Raw genomic sequence first — 15599 nt, 5'->3', positions numbered from 1 at the left:
GCTCTTCGTCCCACGCATCAGTTTCCAGTGACTTTTAGGTCCCTGAGCCACAGGAAGGCTGCAATCGCTCAGCGAGGTGTTCCCGTCTCCTCCGGGAGCTTGAGCTGCAGCTGCACGCTCCGCTCCCCACGGGGAATTACTTGCTGTGATCCGACTCATTATCATTAGAGCAGATTTACTTTAGGGAGCAATATTTACCTTTTAGAATAAAATGGCAATGAGGGATTTGTGGCTTGCTGTCACTTAATGGACCCACGCGTGCAAGGTCTGCTCTGAAGTGCGCACTTCCTCACACGCGGACAGAGAGGGCTCCAAGAGTTCTCATCATGGGGGTAGGTGAAGGGTGACCCCACCGCCAGGCCGTTCCCACTGATGATGTCCGTGAGGACACGGGGTCACCTCGGACAGGGCCAGACCATCTGCCCAGGTTTGCAGAAAGGCTTTCTGGGAAATCAGTGTTTCTACACTGTCCACATCTGCATAGACATGCACCAGCAGGGGACAGGTTGTGGCCGAGACCACAGAGGAAGTGTGCTGACCCCTGGCGCAGCATGCAGGACAGTCTCTTCACCATGAGGTCCATCGCCTCTGCTGGCCAGCACAAGGAGGCGTGTCACTGAGATGACCTTGAGATAAAATCCACCAAGGTGCCTCCCTCCCGCCCTCCCCCCGTCCTCTGCCTCAGGTTGCCAGTGTTCTAACCCCCACTTGTCACGTCAGCTTTGCTGGCGCTGCATGCAAGCGATACCACACAGCGTGTGTCTCTAAGTGTCTGGCTTGTTCTTTTCACTTATTGCAATCTCTTCCAGCTTCTCCTACTTCATACAAAATGTCAGAACTGTAGCTGTTTAAGGAATGGTAAGTATTTCACTGTGGATCTATGCTGCATTTTCTTTTCTCAGACATAAAGTTGCCCTTAAGATAGGAGGAATGAGCCGGGCGCTGGTGGCTCACACCTGTAATCCTATCTACTCAGGAGGCTGAGATCTGAGGATCACGGTTCAAAGCCAGCCCGGGCAGGGAAGTCCGTGAGACTCTTATCTCCAATAAACCACCAGAAAACCGGAAGTGGTGCTGTGGCTCAAGTGGTAGAGCGCTTGCTTTGAGCTGAAGAGTGCCGGGACAGAGCCCAAGCCCAGAGTTCAAGCCCCAGGACCGACAAAAAAAAAAAAAAAAAAAAAAAGATAGGAGGAATGCGCTGAGATCTACACAGCACGAGGCTACGACAGTTACCCTTAACGTGTTGTGTCCTTCAAAAGCCACAGCAGACTTCGAGTGGCAGTTGTGTCAGGTGGTGGACATGCTGATGATCTGATGTGGTTATCACTGCCAGGCCATGTGCACTGAAACACCTCACTGTATCCCACCAACTGTACACATGCGTGTCAGTTAAAAATAATAAAACCCAGAGGAAAAAAGCATGATAAGAACCCCAAGTTTCATATAAGTTTATAAACTACAGAATTCCACAAGTCTATCAGCACCAAAGGTTAGCAATGAACATTGAACTGGACATCCCGTCCCTTCCTCGGCATCAGTGTCTGTGTGGCACACTGTTCTACGGTGTGGATTTCTCTCCCTCCAATCATTTTATGCTTAATGCTTAGGAACATGTGACTATGTAAATTAATTGATTAAGCAATCCATTTATGCATGCGTTTCTTTTTTTTTGGGGGGGGGTCCAGTCGTGGGGCCTGAACTCTGGGCCTGGGCGCTGTCCCTCAGCTCTTCAGCTCAAGGCTAGTGCTCTACCACTTGAGCCACAGCGCCACTTCCGGCTTTTTTCTTATGTGGTGCTGAGGAATCGAACCCAGGGCCTCAAGCATGCAAGGCAAGTGCTCTACCACTGAGCCACCTTCCCCATATGCATGCGTTTCTTAACAAATATTTAGTTCTTCCAATCCTGGTTCTTCATGACCCCCTCCTACCTCACCCCGATTTTGACAATTAAATATACCCTTGAAGTCTCTGCCAGCAGTAGGGACACTTCAGTAGTCACTAAAACTCATTTGTGGCTCATATACTCCCATTCCTCTGAACCATTTCAAGACCATGGAAGAAACCGGCAACCAGTAAAGTATAATTGTACCGCAGGGGAAAAGACTATTTTCTTTCATAATTCAGTAGGCAGCCCAGCCAATAAAACCCTATGCAAAATTTAAAAAAACTGACCATTTTCCATGATAGTTAGGGAACAGACAGCTCTGCATAGACCGTGACTTCAATACAGCCACATTCAAGCACCTGGTCTGAGCTGCCTGCCAGCGGACAGCATCGTTTCTCAACACAGAGCTAAGTGGGACTGGATGCATGTAAATGTCAACCTTCCCGGAGCCCCTGCGCCAGACCCCTGCAGACCCTCGGCCAGGAGTGAGTGGGTGAGCACTGGGACCGGAGTCCTGTCTGTTCAGCCACCTGTGTGGGGCTCTTTTCACTTCACCATCCTTAAAGTTCGCAGGGCTTCACACAGCTCATCTTGCCAGTTAGAGGGTGGAAACCCCTGGCCTCCATGTGGAACTAGGAGGCCACTTGGAGTCGCCCATGTGCTGTTCTCTGCTGGGAGGGGACAGAAGGCCTGCCTTCTCCACAAGACCCTCAACAGGGGGAGGGTGAGCCCCAAGAGCCAAGTTCAACGACACAGATTGTTTGTACTCACCGTGAACCCTTCTTCAACCTCATCCTTACAATTCACAGCAAATCTAGAGTCTAAACCCAGCCACAGCTGGACACTACTTTACGGGTAGGGCTCTGGGCACCAGAGCCCCTGTGTTGGGGGGTAAAATGTCCCTAGGGCTTGGCACCCAGATGTGACACTATTGAGAGGTAACTAGGTCACGAGGAAGGGAATGTCACCAGTGGATTGGTCCACGGATGTGTCCGTAGCGGAATGGGTGTCAGAAGATGGTGCTTGTTTGAAGGAAGTGAGTCACAGGGCAATGGCCTTGATGTCCCCCCCCACCCCTGCTTCCAGCAGCCCTGTGGCTGTACCACGTTCATTCCTCCTCCATGCTCTGTCTTGCCACAGGCCAAAGCCAGCGGAGCCTGACTGTGGATTAAAGTGTGAACGTAGAGCCAAGATGAACCCAAACCCTCCCGCAGGGAGCAGTTTTCCCAGGCATTTCATCACAGCAACAGAAAGTTAATGTAGCATGCTCCTCCCATTTCATGAAAATTCTCTGTCCAAAGAGAAATGGCCATTGGGAGAAATGATCGGCCTAGACAGCATCAACCTCATGAAGATCAAATATGGCTGCTGAACTTGAACTTGGCCTGCTTACCAGCTGCTGTCCCTTGGGGCCCCACCCTGCATACTGCAGCTTTGCATTGCTGACTTCCGGTGGGTCCAGACTCTGAGGGTCCCTGAGGAGACAGACAGACAGAAACAAAGCAAAGTGTTGGGAACCAAGAATTTAGAGTGCTTCCATTTTACCCTCCAGCCATGTGTCTTCCTCCACTCATCACTCCAGCTCCAGGAGCCTGTCTCTGTTTATGGAGCGGAATGTCTCACTCAGTCTCCATTAGATCTTCCCCGATATACATAATTTATATGAAGTTGAAATAGGTCCATCGCCACTTAACCCACATGGTAAATATTCATCACTAGAAAATATGCAGGGAAGTCTACACATCAATTTTTAAAATATCCAGGGCAGTCAAAATTAAAAATTGAAATGCACAGCCACACGGTAGTAAATCCCTACAACTTATATTTTCATTTTTGGCTTTCCTGGAGGATGATAGTTTTCTAAGCACAATGCCAGGTTGCCTGCCGCCCCGGGAGAGATCACCTCTTTTTGTTTCTGCTGATAGAGACACCTCTTCAGGGAAAGGGGGTGGGGGTGGGGCACAGACTGAGAATCCAGGGGGAAGAGCTTTATCTCCCATTGGACATCACTTGTAGTTTTCATTCTTAATGTACTGATACCATGACAACAAAATCCTATCTATGCAAAGTTCTTAATAAAACCCATACTCAAAGAAACATGCAAAAAACCTTATAACACTATTACAACAATGGGATGTTCCATGTATTTGGTAATAGTGGCTATGTTCAACAGGTAGAAGAGTGATTCTCATATTTATTTTGGAAGGCACCACCCCACGTGAAGAGTGGCGGACTGCTTTGCCAGTGAACCCTGTATCATGTGGGGTTTCTTACACTGAATCAGAGCTGTGAACGCACTCATTTGTCTAGGGAGAAAACAGGTAAATGTCCCTTGAGAAAGCAAGAAATGATGTGAGGAGCTTCTAGACATGGGAGGAAGCAGGAGGAAGGAAGGTGAAGCTGGTGGACATAAAAAGGGGCTCAAAGTAGAAAATTGGAAGTGATTGTTGAGTGATGGTATCAGAAACAATGCAAACCAACAAACCAAAACAAGGAGCTGGGATAGGCAGAGGGGGAAAGGATTCAGGGAGAGACAGCCATCAGAGCCATGCGTAGTTGGAGGTAAGGCTTCTGGGCTGGGAGAAGCCAAGGAAGTGATGGCAGGGCAGGGTGGGGTGGGGTGCAGGGAAGGGTATGCGGGCTGGGGAGGCAGCCAGAAGGGAGGGCCAGACAGCGCACCTCTCAGCTGAACTGGGAACAAGCATGCCTGGTGTGTTTTGGATGTGGTTGGGTTGGTGCTCCACCACGTGAGCCATGCCCTAGTCTGTGGATGCTGCTTTCACAAGCACAGGAGATTCCTGGGAAAGCCTCTCCAAGAACGACTTAGAACCCATGAGAAGCAGAATACATTCGACCACAGGGAACATCTAAATCTTCCCGTGACAAAAACATCACAAACAGAAAATGACTTTGGAAACAGAGAGAAAGAAAAACATTAGCCACATGTGTGTGGGCAAGTTGTGAAAATCACACACACAAAAAGTAAGATAAAAAAAACATAAAATATGGTGGAAGAATGAAAGACATGAACAAGCAATCCACAAAAAGGCATGGAAAGAGGCATGGAAAAGCACAGAAGCACAAACAAGCAGAAATGTCAGCTCTCACTGAGGTGGTGACTGGTCAAGAAAGAAGGTTGTGATGCACAGGTTGGTGAGGTGTGAGGACACAGGCTCTCTCACACGTGTGTGTGTGTGTGTGTGTGTGTGTGTGTGTGTGTGTGTGGTAGGGGTCAGACTGGGATGGCCATCTGAGATACAGGCAACACCTCAGCACTTAAATTTAACCCTGCAACTTCAACACCTATAGCAAGATGCACCCACCAACAGCATGCAGCACGCGTGCACAAGGCATCAAAATGATTAGACTTCATTATGCATGAGGAGCATGGTGCTCACAGGGACTGTCCCTTCTCAAGGCCGAGTGGCAGTCGGCAGAGGGTGGGAGGATGGTCATCAGAGGTGGGAGGGGAGCATCAGGGACACGTTGGAGGAAGGGAGCTGTGTCCGTGATGCAGGAGGATGAAGCGCCAAGACCTCCTAGAGGGCGCGGAGACATGGTTCATGACCATGCTGTGCAGATTTCACATTGCTAGGAGTAGATGCCGAGCGCTGCACCACAGGCAAGTAGAGGCAAGATGGTGAGGTGGACGTGCCAGCCAGCTGTCACGCAGTCCAGGAGGCACCCACCGCACGTGTGCAGTCATGATCCACCAGCTTCCCTCCCATGACTGTAGCCCACCGCTGCCCGTGTACACTGCACCTCTGCTTCGGGCCTCTCACCCAGCGGCCAGCAGGACACCTGTGGGAGTTCAAACGGTACCCCACAAATGCGCTGAAGCCCAGCTCCCCATGGCTCTACGCGAGGTCTCTGTGGGTGCAGTCACGGGCCCCGATTCAGCAAACAGTGTTGGCATTCAGAGAGGAGGACCAGGTACCGGGGAGGAGCCACCGGTGCAGACAGGCCAGGACTGCAGCTGTGTCTGCAGGCCCCAGACCAGGACGGCCACCGCCAGCCCAGAGTGGGAGAGGCTTGGACGAGAGGTGGCCTCACCTCCACCCTGACTGGACTCATGACCTCCAGAGCGAGGGAGGACAAGGGGCGGGAAGGGCCCCACGTGGTCCGTGGCAGCTGGGTTCCGGAATCGTGGCAGCCCTCAGAAGGAGCAAGGCCCAGGCACTTTGCAATCAGCTCTCCTGTGAAGAGCTTATACAAGGAGGGAAAACATAGCACCAAGTGACTTAAGACTGATGCCTGAAGAGCAGACCCACAGGCAAGTTCCGTGGGGGTCCCCTCCTGCCCCCACTCTTCCACTAGACAGTAGACAGGCGCGGTCCCTCTGCACAGGCCGAGGACTATGCAGTGCCCTCAGGGGCCAGCTCACCCAGTGACCCCATCCACCACCTTCTGGGCTGTTTTGGAACTTCCAGGGCCTCTCTCTCTGTGTACAAAGAGAGAGATTGAGATTCACGCAGGGGCTGGCCAGTGCCTCCCTCTCGTCCCTCCTTTTTATTTATTCATTTGTCCTAAAGCATCCACAAGGCCGTGTAATGAGCCATCGCCAGGGTGGAGATGGATGGGTAAAGAAATGATGAAGGAAGAAGAAAATGATCTGGACTTAGTGTATCTCAAAATAACTATGCAATCCATTCTGATTTTGCTTATTTGAGCAATAAAGGCAAGACAGGGCATTCGTCATGTTGAATTCTGAAGAGTTTTATCAGTGAATGGCCAAGTTTGTTCATTTATCTTCCTAAGCTGTTTTGAGATATTGACAAACTTCGCAATGACGGTGGAAACTGGGAGGAAGAAGCTAAAAAAATGGTTTCCTGGCTCCTAAGTTTTAGTGGCTAAAGACATAAAAAATAGCATTTTCAGTGTCAAATACTATGGTGTTTCTTAGCGTTTTTATATGCTTAGCATGTAGTGGGAGTTATAAAAAGGCAAGATACATTCCCTGTATTGAATGAGTCCCTGTAGCTAACACACACACACACACACACACACACACACACACACACACACACACACACGCACACAGGCACACATGCACACACAGCCATTTGAACCATGCACACACGCACGCATGCACACACACACACACACAGCCATTTGAACGATGCCCCAGACAGTTTTGCTTTTATTATTTTTTGACTAGGATCTTCAAGACTGTGATTCTCCTCTTTACACTTCATGGGAATCATGGGTGCACACCACCGCTCCCAGTTTTTTACAGGTTGAGATGGGGTGTTGTGAACTTTTATACCTGGCTGGCCTTGAACTGTGACCCTCATGATAGCCAGCCATCCAACCAGCTGGACCTCTGTGAGAAGCCCAATAAATATTAAATAAACAAGAGATAGATGGGTGGATGATTAACTAACGGGATCTCCAGTTACTGATTGGTTAGTCTGCAGTACTCTGAACCCACATGGCACTTTTGGGTCTGCGTCACCCTGTATGCGCATCTTCAGAGATGGAGTTAAGCTTGTGGGTCAGGAGTCCTGGCTGGCACATCTTCCTGAGTGGCCAGCAGCCACCCCACTGGTCAGATCCAGCTCCCAGAATCCCTTCCCTCCCACAGGACTTGAGCACTTGCCAGGCTGAGCGCTGTGCTCATAAGGGCTGGGGCGGCTTGTTCTCCAGTCCCATTGAGGTGCAGCATAGCCCACAGACTTGAACATGCACACTGTAGGTGGACGTGAGGAGCGCGCCACACAAACATGGATGGAGACTGTCCTGTTTGCCATAGTCTACACAGTGTCTGTCGGGCCTGCTCTCAATAAAGAAAACCCCATTAAGGAAAGAAGTGACAGAAAGCAGGACAGAAAGACAGACAGACACATGCAGAGACACCCAAGAGAAACAGAGAGAAACAGGCAGAAAGCAGACACAGAGAGGCCGAGAGACAGAGACACACAGAGAAAGGCCAAGAGATGGGGAGGGCAGAGGTGTGACTGGAAGGCTTGAGCAGTAAAGCAATTCTCAGGGTGAGGAAATGTTCTGAAATGGAATGAGAACGGTTGCACAACTCCGCAGGAATTACTGAGGGGTATCATTTAACTGGGTAAGTGGAGGGCATGAAAATCTTATTTCCAAAGAGCCAGGGAGGGGAAGAGGGGAAGGAAAAGAGGAGGAGCAGGGGGAGGAGAGAGGGAGGCAGGGGCGGTGGGCTCCTTCACCACCAGCAGGCCGCGGGCCTCGGCTGTAACCCAAGGCTGGCGTCACCTCCTGCCCTGCCCACCACTTCCTCGCTGAGGAAGCGTCTGGAGTGGGAATGCCTGTTCTTCCCACGGGTGAGCTGACCGGCCCTCTCCAGGGGGAGGCTGCCCGGAGGAGACCAGCCAGAGGGAGGCTACCTAGAGGAGGCTGGGGGTGTCCCACGGTGTGGGGCACAGAGCAGCTCGCTGAGGTGGCCACGGGGGACACAGGGTGCTGCCTCATAGCCCCTTCCCACGGGCCCTTCCTCTCTCTCCCCATCCACCACCTTCACGACATCAGCTCTGGCTGGAGAGCTGCTCCCAGGGGCTGGGAGAGCAAACGGCCTTTCACTCAGGTGTGGGTTTGGAAATGGAAGTGGCATAAAAACTACGCCAGACACAGAGCTGGCCCAGCACGTGAGGCAGGCTGGGCTCTGTGCCTGCTCCCTGTGGTGGGCAGGATGCACGGACAGGCTGCAAGCTGCATGCATGCACGCTGTAAACACATGTGGGGCGTGTGCACGTGTGCCAACACATGTGGGGGCATGTCAGCATGTATAGGGGCACATGCATGTGTGTCAAGACATGGGGGCAGGTGCATGCGTGTGGACATGGGGGCAGGTGCATGCGTGTGGACATGGGGGCAGGTGCATGCGTGTGGACATGGGTTGGGGTGGCTCTCGGGCTGTGTGCCCAGCACCCCAATGTATTGCATCAAGAGCTGAGCCTAGGGTACCAGCTGGTACCTGGGGACAGTAACGAAGCTCTTGGATGAGTCGTTCTAAACCAACTGAACTATGAGCACAAACCTGGTGATAATGACCTGGCCTAAAGAAATGATGGAGAAGCCAGGCGCACAGACCTCCGGTGCAGCCCGGGCTGGGATGGAAAGTGGTCGATTAGGAAGCGCAGCAGTGGTGAACGAACCAGAGAAAAACATCTTCCCAGCAGAACCTCTTTGGATCCCAGAGCTAATTATGGAATCAGGGCCCAGGCGAAGAGTCGGCCCCTGCTCTCTCCATCAGGCTCCTGCTCCTAATTGCTGGCTGATGTACCTGCAGCCTGAAGAGCAGCTTCCTTCCTTCCGGAAGGTTCTCTGCTAATTCTCAGGACGGCATTCCACTTGCAATCACAGGCTCTCCTCAACCTTCATGCCCATTCTAACCGGGCCAGGCCTTTCCTAGGGATGCCATCTACTCGGGGGACCTACGAACAGCAAAAAGAAGGCCTTGCTCAGAGGTGGGAGGAGGCCCAGGAGAGGCCCCAGGGTTCTGGGGACCTTGTCCAGCACCAGTGCCCTGGGACTGCCAGGGAGGGACCGGAAGAGCTGGGAGGGATGCAGGGATGGCCGTGTGGGTGTGTACACGCGCATGTGCGCATGTGTGCATGTGTGTGAGGCACCAGCTGGGTCCCCTTTGCAGCCTGGTCCTGTCCTCTCACCTTTCCATCCGTAAACTGCAGAGGGGGAGGCAGAGGCAGAGTGGTGCCGACAACAAGGCAGGCACCGGAGCAACCTGAAGAGCAAGCTCAGCCCTCCCAGCTGGGGCCTGTGCCAGCCCTGCTGGCTTGGGTGGTGTCTGACACACGGGCCCCGTGGTGGGCAGTGTGTGGTGGGCAATGTGGCAGGCAGTGTATGACAGGCAGTGAGTGACAGGCAGAGTGGGGCGGGCAGCATGGGGTGGGCAGCGCGGGGGCAGGCAGGGCAGGTAGTGCGGGGTGGGCAGTGTGGGGTGGGCAGCGCAGGGCAGGCAGTGTGGGGTGGGCAGCATGGGGTGGGCAGTGTGGGGTGGGCAGCGCAGGGCGGGCAGTGTGGGTGGGCAGCGCGGGGCAGGCAGTGTGGGGTGGGCAGCATGGGGTGGGCAGTGTGGGGTGGGCAGCATGGGGTGGGCAGTGTGGGGCGGGCAGTGTGGGGTGGGCAGGGCAGGCAGCGTTGGGGTGGGCAGTGTGGGGTGGGCAGCGCAAGGCAGGCAGCATTGGGGTGGGCAGCGCGGGGCAGGCAGTGTGGGGTGGGCAGTATGGGGTGCGCAGCGCAGGGGCAGGCAGTGTGGGGTGGGCAGCATGGGGTGGGCAGTGTGGGGTGGGCAACGCAGGGCAGGAGTGTGGGGTGGGCAGCGCAGGGCAGGCATCGTTGGGGTGGGGAGTGCGGGGTGGGCAGTATGGGCTGGGCAGGGCAGGCAGCGTTGGGGTGGGCAGCGTGGGGTGGGCAGCGCGGGGTGGGCAGCACAGGGTGGGCAGCGCGGGGTGGGCAGCGCGGGGTGGGCAGCGCGGGGTGGGCAGTACGGGGTGGGCAGGGCAGGCAGCGTTGGGGTGGGCAGCATGGGGTGGGCAGCGCGGGGTGGGCAGCATGGGGTGGGCAGCGCGGGGTGGGCAGTATGGGGTGGGCAGGGCAGGCAGCGTTGGGGTGGGCAGCACAGGGTGGGCAGCGCAGGGTGGGCAGTATAGGCAGCATGGGGTGGGCAGCGCGGGGTGGGAAGTATGGGGAGGGCAGGGCAGGCAGCGTTGGGGTGGGCAGCGCAGGGTGGGCAGCGCGGGGCGGGCAGTATGGGCTGGGCAGGGCAGGCAGCATTGGGGTGGGCAGCGCGGGGTGGGCAGGGCAGGTAGCGCGGGGTGGGCAGCGTGGGGTGGGCAGCGCGGGGTGGGCAGTATGGGCTGGGCAGGGCAGGCAGCGTTGGGGTGGGCAGCGTGGGGTGGGCAGCGCGGGGCGGGCAGCATTGGGGTGGGCAGCGCGGGGTGGGCAGGGCAGGTAGCGCGGGGTGGGCAGCGTGGGGTGGGCAGCGCGGGGTGGGCAGTATGGGCTGGGCAGGGCAGGCAGCGTTGGGGTGGGCAGCGTGGGGTGGGCAGCGCGGGGTGGGCAGCACAGGGTGGGCAGCGCGGGGTGGGCAGCGCGGGGTGGGCAGCGCGGGGTGGGCAGTACGGGGTGGGCAGGGCAGGCAGCGTTGGGGTGGGCAGCATGGGGTGGGCAGCGCGGGGTGGGCAGCATGGGGTGGGCAGTATGGGGTGGGCAGTATGGGGTGGGCAGGGCAGGCAGCGTTGGGGTGGGCAGCGTTGGGGTGGGCAGCGCGGGGCGGGCAGCATGGGGTGGGCAGTATGGGGTGGGCAGGGCAGGCAGCGTTGGGGTGGGCAGCGTTGGGGTGGGCAGCGCGGGGTGGGCAGCATGGGATGGGCAGTATGGGGTGGGCAGGGCAGGCAGCATTGGGGTGGGCAGCATGGGGTGGGCAGCGCGGGGCGGGCAGTATGGGCTGGGCAGGGCAGGCAGCATTGGGGTGGGCAGCGCGGGGTGGGCAGGGCAGGCAGCGTTGGGGTGGGCAACACGGGGTGGGCAGTATGGGCTGGGCAGGGCAGGCAGCGTGGGGTGGGCAGCGCGGGGTGGGCAGTATGGGCTGGGCAGGGCAGGCAGCGTTGGGGTGGGCAGCGTGGGGTGGGCAGCGTGGGGTGGGCAGCGTGGGGTGGGCAGCGTGGGGTGGGCAGTATGGGCTGGGCAGGGCAGGCAGCATTGGGGTGGGCAGTATGGGCTGGGCAGGGCAGGCAGCGTTGGGGTGGGCAGCGTTGGGGTGGGCAACACAGGGTGGGCAGTATGGGCTGGGCAGGGCAGGCAGCGTGGGGTGGGCAGCGCAGGGTGGGCAGTATGGGCTGGGCAGGGCAGGCAGCGTTGGGGTGGGCAGCGTGGGGTGGGCAGCGTGGGGTGGGCAGCATGGGGTGGGCAGCGCGGGGTGGGCAGCGCGGGGTGGGCAGTGCACTCCCTGACTCGCTGGCACCAGTATGTCAGCGGTGACAGCAGCTGGCTCTGCTCTGGTTGAGGTCGACTGTGGACTTCGTGTCCTGTCCTCATGGTCAGGAGGAGACACCATGCGGCCTGGTGCGGGTGAGGAGGACAAAAGTGGTCCAATGAACCCACAACCATGCGTCTTCCAGCCACACAGGACAGTCCCTGAGAGCTAGACCCACAGCACTCCGCAGGAGTGGTGCAGTACTCATAACAGCACCTAGTATAAGTACTTATGCATAGTGCAGCACTGCTATCTAGTGAGTACTAGTGCAGTCCTTGCATACACCGTCATACTAGTATCTAGTTTATCTACAGGAGTCCAGTGTGGCACTGTCACCAATGCAGTACTTGTACATGGTACAGTACTGGTACTCAGTGCGGTGCTAGTACCTAGTATAGTACAGGTACTTGGTGCAATACTGATGTCTAGTGAAGTGTTGGTATTTAATGTAGTACTGGTACCTACTGCAGTACTGACCTCACTGTAGTACTGATGCCCAGTGCTGTGTCAGTACTTAGTACAGTACTGCTACCTGGTGAGTACTGGCACCTGGTGTAGCATGGACACTAGGAAGTCTGTTAACCACGTCCCGAGAGTGCCTCCAGGCATGTTAAGGGTCTGAAGGTATCTTAAGGCAATGTCTGGGAGATGAAACCTAGGCTGTATATGCAGATGCAGAAGCTGGCATGCTACAATATTGGTCCATAGAATAGTACTGGTACTCAGTGTCAGAAGTGGGCTGTCTAAACTGTTACCGAGGCAGACACTTCCTGGGCATTCCAGTCCCTCCCTCTGCCCTGACGAGTTCTGGCCTCCTTCACTTTTTGGATGAAGACAAGACAACAATCATGGGCTGGGGTCACACTAAGTGACCTAGGCAAGTGAGCGCGTAGGCTTCGTGCAGTTCCTTTCTGATCTGAGTGTCCCATCCCCAGTTCTGTCCATGGTGTGCGGCTCCAGATACCTGCCAGATGACACCAGGGCTGGAGTTCACTGCAACCAGCCTGACTCCGAGGTAGGCCCAACAGCCTGCCTGCCTTTCTCACAGTGTTGCTGTTGAGATGCAATGCGGGCGTGGTGGGTGGAGACTGAGGAAGCTGGTGGGTCCCAAGGAATGTGGGCATCCTGGCTTTGGCTGGCACTGCTGGGAGCTCCCATGTCTAAAGTCAGGTTTGCAGGCCGCTGGCTGTGTGCACCTCCTGCGCTGAGGCTCAAAGCAGCAGGCAGACCCGGCCCGGGACAAGCGGCCGGCCCACACACACTCCTGGGCATCTCCGTCCTTTGCACCTGCTCACGGGAACTGAGAGGGGCAAGCCTTGCAAAGACATCCCTCCCTAACACTCTGGCTGAGGAGTGGAGCCATCACCAAGTGAGCTGAGACAGGGTCTTATTCCTCCCTCCCGTTGGTGTCCAGGCAGAAATGAGCGCATCCGGGAATTTCCACTTCACCTCCAGCCTCCTTTGCTATTGGCCCTGCTGCTGACTTCCCCAGTGCTGACCTTTCCTGTGTCAGAAAAGTGCTCCCCAGGGTCCCATCCATTGTAGGGTGGTGGGTGGGACGGCTGGCGTCTCCTGCAGGTCAGATGCTGTCAGCTTTGAAGCCCCAGTTTCTGGGCAGAGGAAGAATGTGGGCAGGTGGTGGAGGGGATCTGATCAGGGGACCCCAAGGTTTCTTCCTCAGTTGGTGGGCAGAGCCGCTGTCAGTGCACGGCAACCTCAGCCTGTGTGGCGACCAGTGGAGGACTGGGTGGGACACGGGAATGTGCAACGTGCTTGCCCTGGGGGTAAGTGTTTAACTAGGCATGTGGGGTTCCGACGGGCACCTCTGAGATCCAGAGGGCCCAGCACCACCCCTGGCAGCATCTTAGCAGATCACCCACACGCTGATTCTACAGCCCCGCGATTCTGCTCCCAGGCATGGACCCCAGAGACAGGAAGGCCAGCTCTACCAGCAAACACTCAGAAGAATTATGAATAACACCCCCAAACTGCAATCAATCTAAATGTCAATCAAATGTTGAATGGAGACAAATGACGGCGTATAACATGGCAAACCACCCCTCAGGGGACCCCAGGCATCTGCCAGGAGGAGGGACTCCAGTGAGCCCTGGAGATCTCAAGGATGAGGGACTCTAAAGCAGTTATGTGGAGGAAGGAGTCGGCCATACAGGGCCACACGAGACCACACCTGTACTACTGTTCACACACACGCCAGCCACAGGAGGACACACCTGTATTACTGTTCACACACATGCCAGCCACACGAGGACACACCTGTACTACTGTTCACACACATGCCAGCCACACAAGGCCATGCCTGTACTACTGTTCACACACATGCCAGCAACACGAGGACACACCTGTACTACTGTTCACACACATGCCAGCAACACGAGGACACACCTGTACTACTGTTCACACACACACCAGCCACAGGAGGACACACCTGTACTACTGTTCACACACATGCCAGCCACACGAGGACACACCTGTACTACTGTTCACACACACACCAGCCACAGGAGGACACACCTGTACTACTGTTCACACAAATGCCAGTCACACGAGGACACACCTGTACTACTGTTCATACACATGCCAGCCACAGGACACACCTGTATTACTGTTCACACACATGCCAGTCACACGAGGACACACTTGTATTACTGTTCACACACATGCCAGCCACACAAGGCCATGCCTGTACTACTGTTCACACACACGCCAGCCACAGGACACACCCGTACTACTGTTCACACACATGCCAGTCACACGAGGACACACCTGTATTACTGTTCACACACATGCCAGCCCCAGGAGGACACACCTGTACTACTGTTCACACACATGTCAGTCACACGAGGACACACCTGTACTACTGTTCACACACACGCCAGCCCCAGGAGACCACACCCGTACTACTGTTCACACACACACCAGCCACAGGAGGACACACCCGTACTACTGTTCACACACATGCCAGTCACACGAGGACACACCTGTACTACTGTTCACACACACGCCAGCCACACGAGGACACACCTGTACTACTGTTCACACACATGCCAGTCACACGAGGACACACCCATACTACTGTTCACACACACGCCAGCCACAGGAGGACACACCCGTACTACTGTTCACACACACACCAGCCACAGGAGGACACACCTGTACTACTGTTCACACACATGCCAGCCACAGGACACACCTGTACTACTGTTCACACACATGCCAGTCACACGAGGACACACCTGTATTACTGTTCACACACATGCCAGTCACACGAGGACACACCTGTACTACTGTTCACACACATGCCAGCCACAGGAGGACACACCTGTACTACTGTTCACACACATGGCAGCCACACGAGGACACACCTGTACTACTGTTCACACACATGGCTGCCACACGAGGACACACCTGCATTACTCTGTTTGCACACATGTGAGAAAGGCAGCTCAGTTGTGGAGATATTCATGTAGTGGCATCTTTCTAGTCAAAACTGAACGATTAGAACACTTATATGATTATGGGCTTACTGCAAAACAGCGTGGCTGTAATTGAAAGCCTGTATTCTCCCACATGCTTTCCTCTCCTCCCGCCCCATCATCCAGGCAGACTGGCCTTCACTCTGGTCAGGCTGCCTGCAGGTCACTTGAAGCCAGTGTCACCCTTCTGTGTGTACAGGCACGGACTCACTGGCCAAGTCCCAGCAAGGGAGATGTCCAGGCACAGGGAAGA

The 15599-nt window shown here is 55.5% G+C and overlaps 1 protein-coding gene across 4 annotated transcripts in view; it reads right to left on the bottom strand.

The window, feature by feature from the left end:
- Positions 1–15599, bottom strand: part of Dpp6 (dipeptidyl peptidase like 6) — a 648628-nt gene that overhangs the window by 102236 nt on the left and 530793 nt on the right. For all 4 annotated transcript variants that reach the window (XM_069997168.1, XM_069997171.1, XM_069997167.1 and 1 more), the window contains exon 7: positions 3279–3360. In XM_069997168.1, the coding sequence (XP_069853269.1) occupies positions 3279–3360 (82 nt within the window). The remainder of the gene's footprint in view (positions 1–3278; positions 3361–15599) is intronic.

The sequence above is a fragment of the Dipodomys merriami genome, unplaced genomic scaffold, assembly GCF_024711535.1.
Source record: "Dipodomys merriami isolate MVZ:Mamm:240054 unplaced genomic scaffold, mDipMer1.0.p SCAF_5, whole genome shotgun sequence".
Classification (NCBI taxonomy): domain Eukaryota; kingdom Metazoa; phylum Chordata; class Mammalia; order Rodentia; family Heteromyidae; genus Dipodomys; species Dipodomys merriami.
This window is presented reverse-complemented; position numbering and strand designations above follow the sequence as displayed.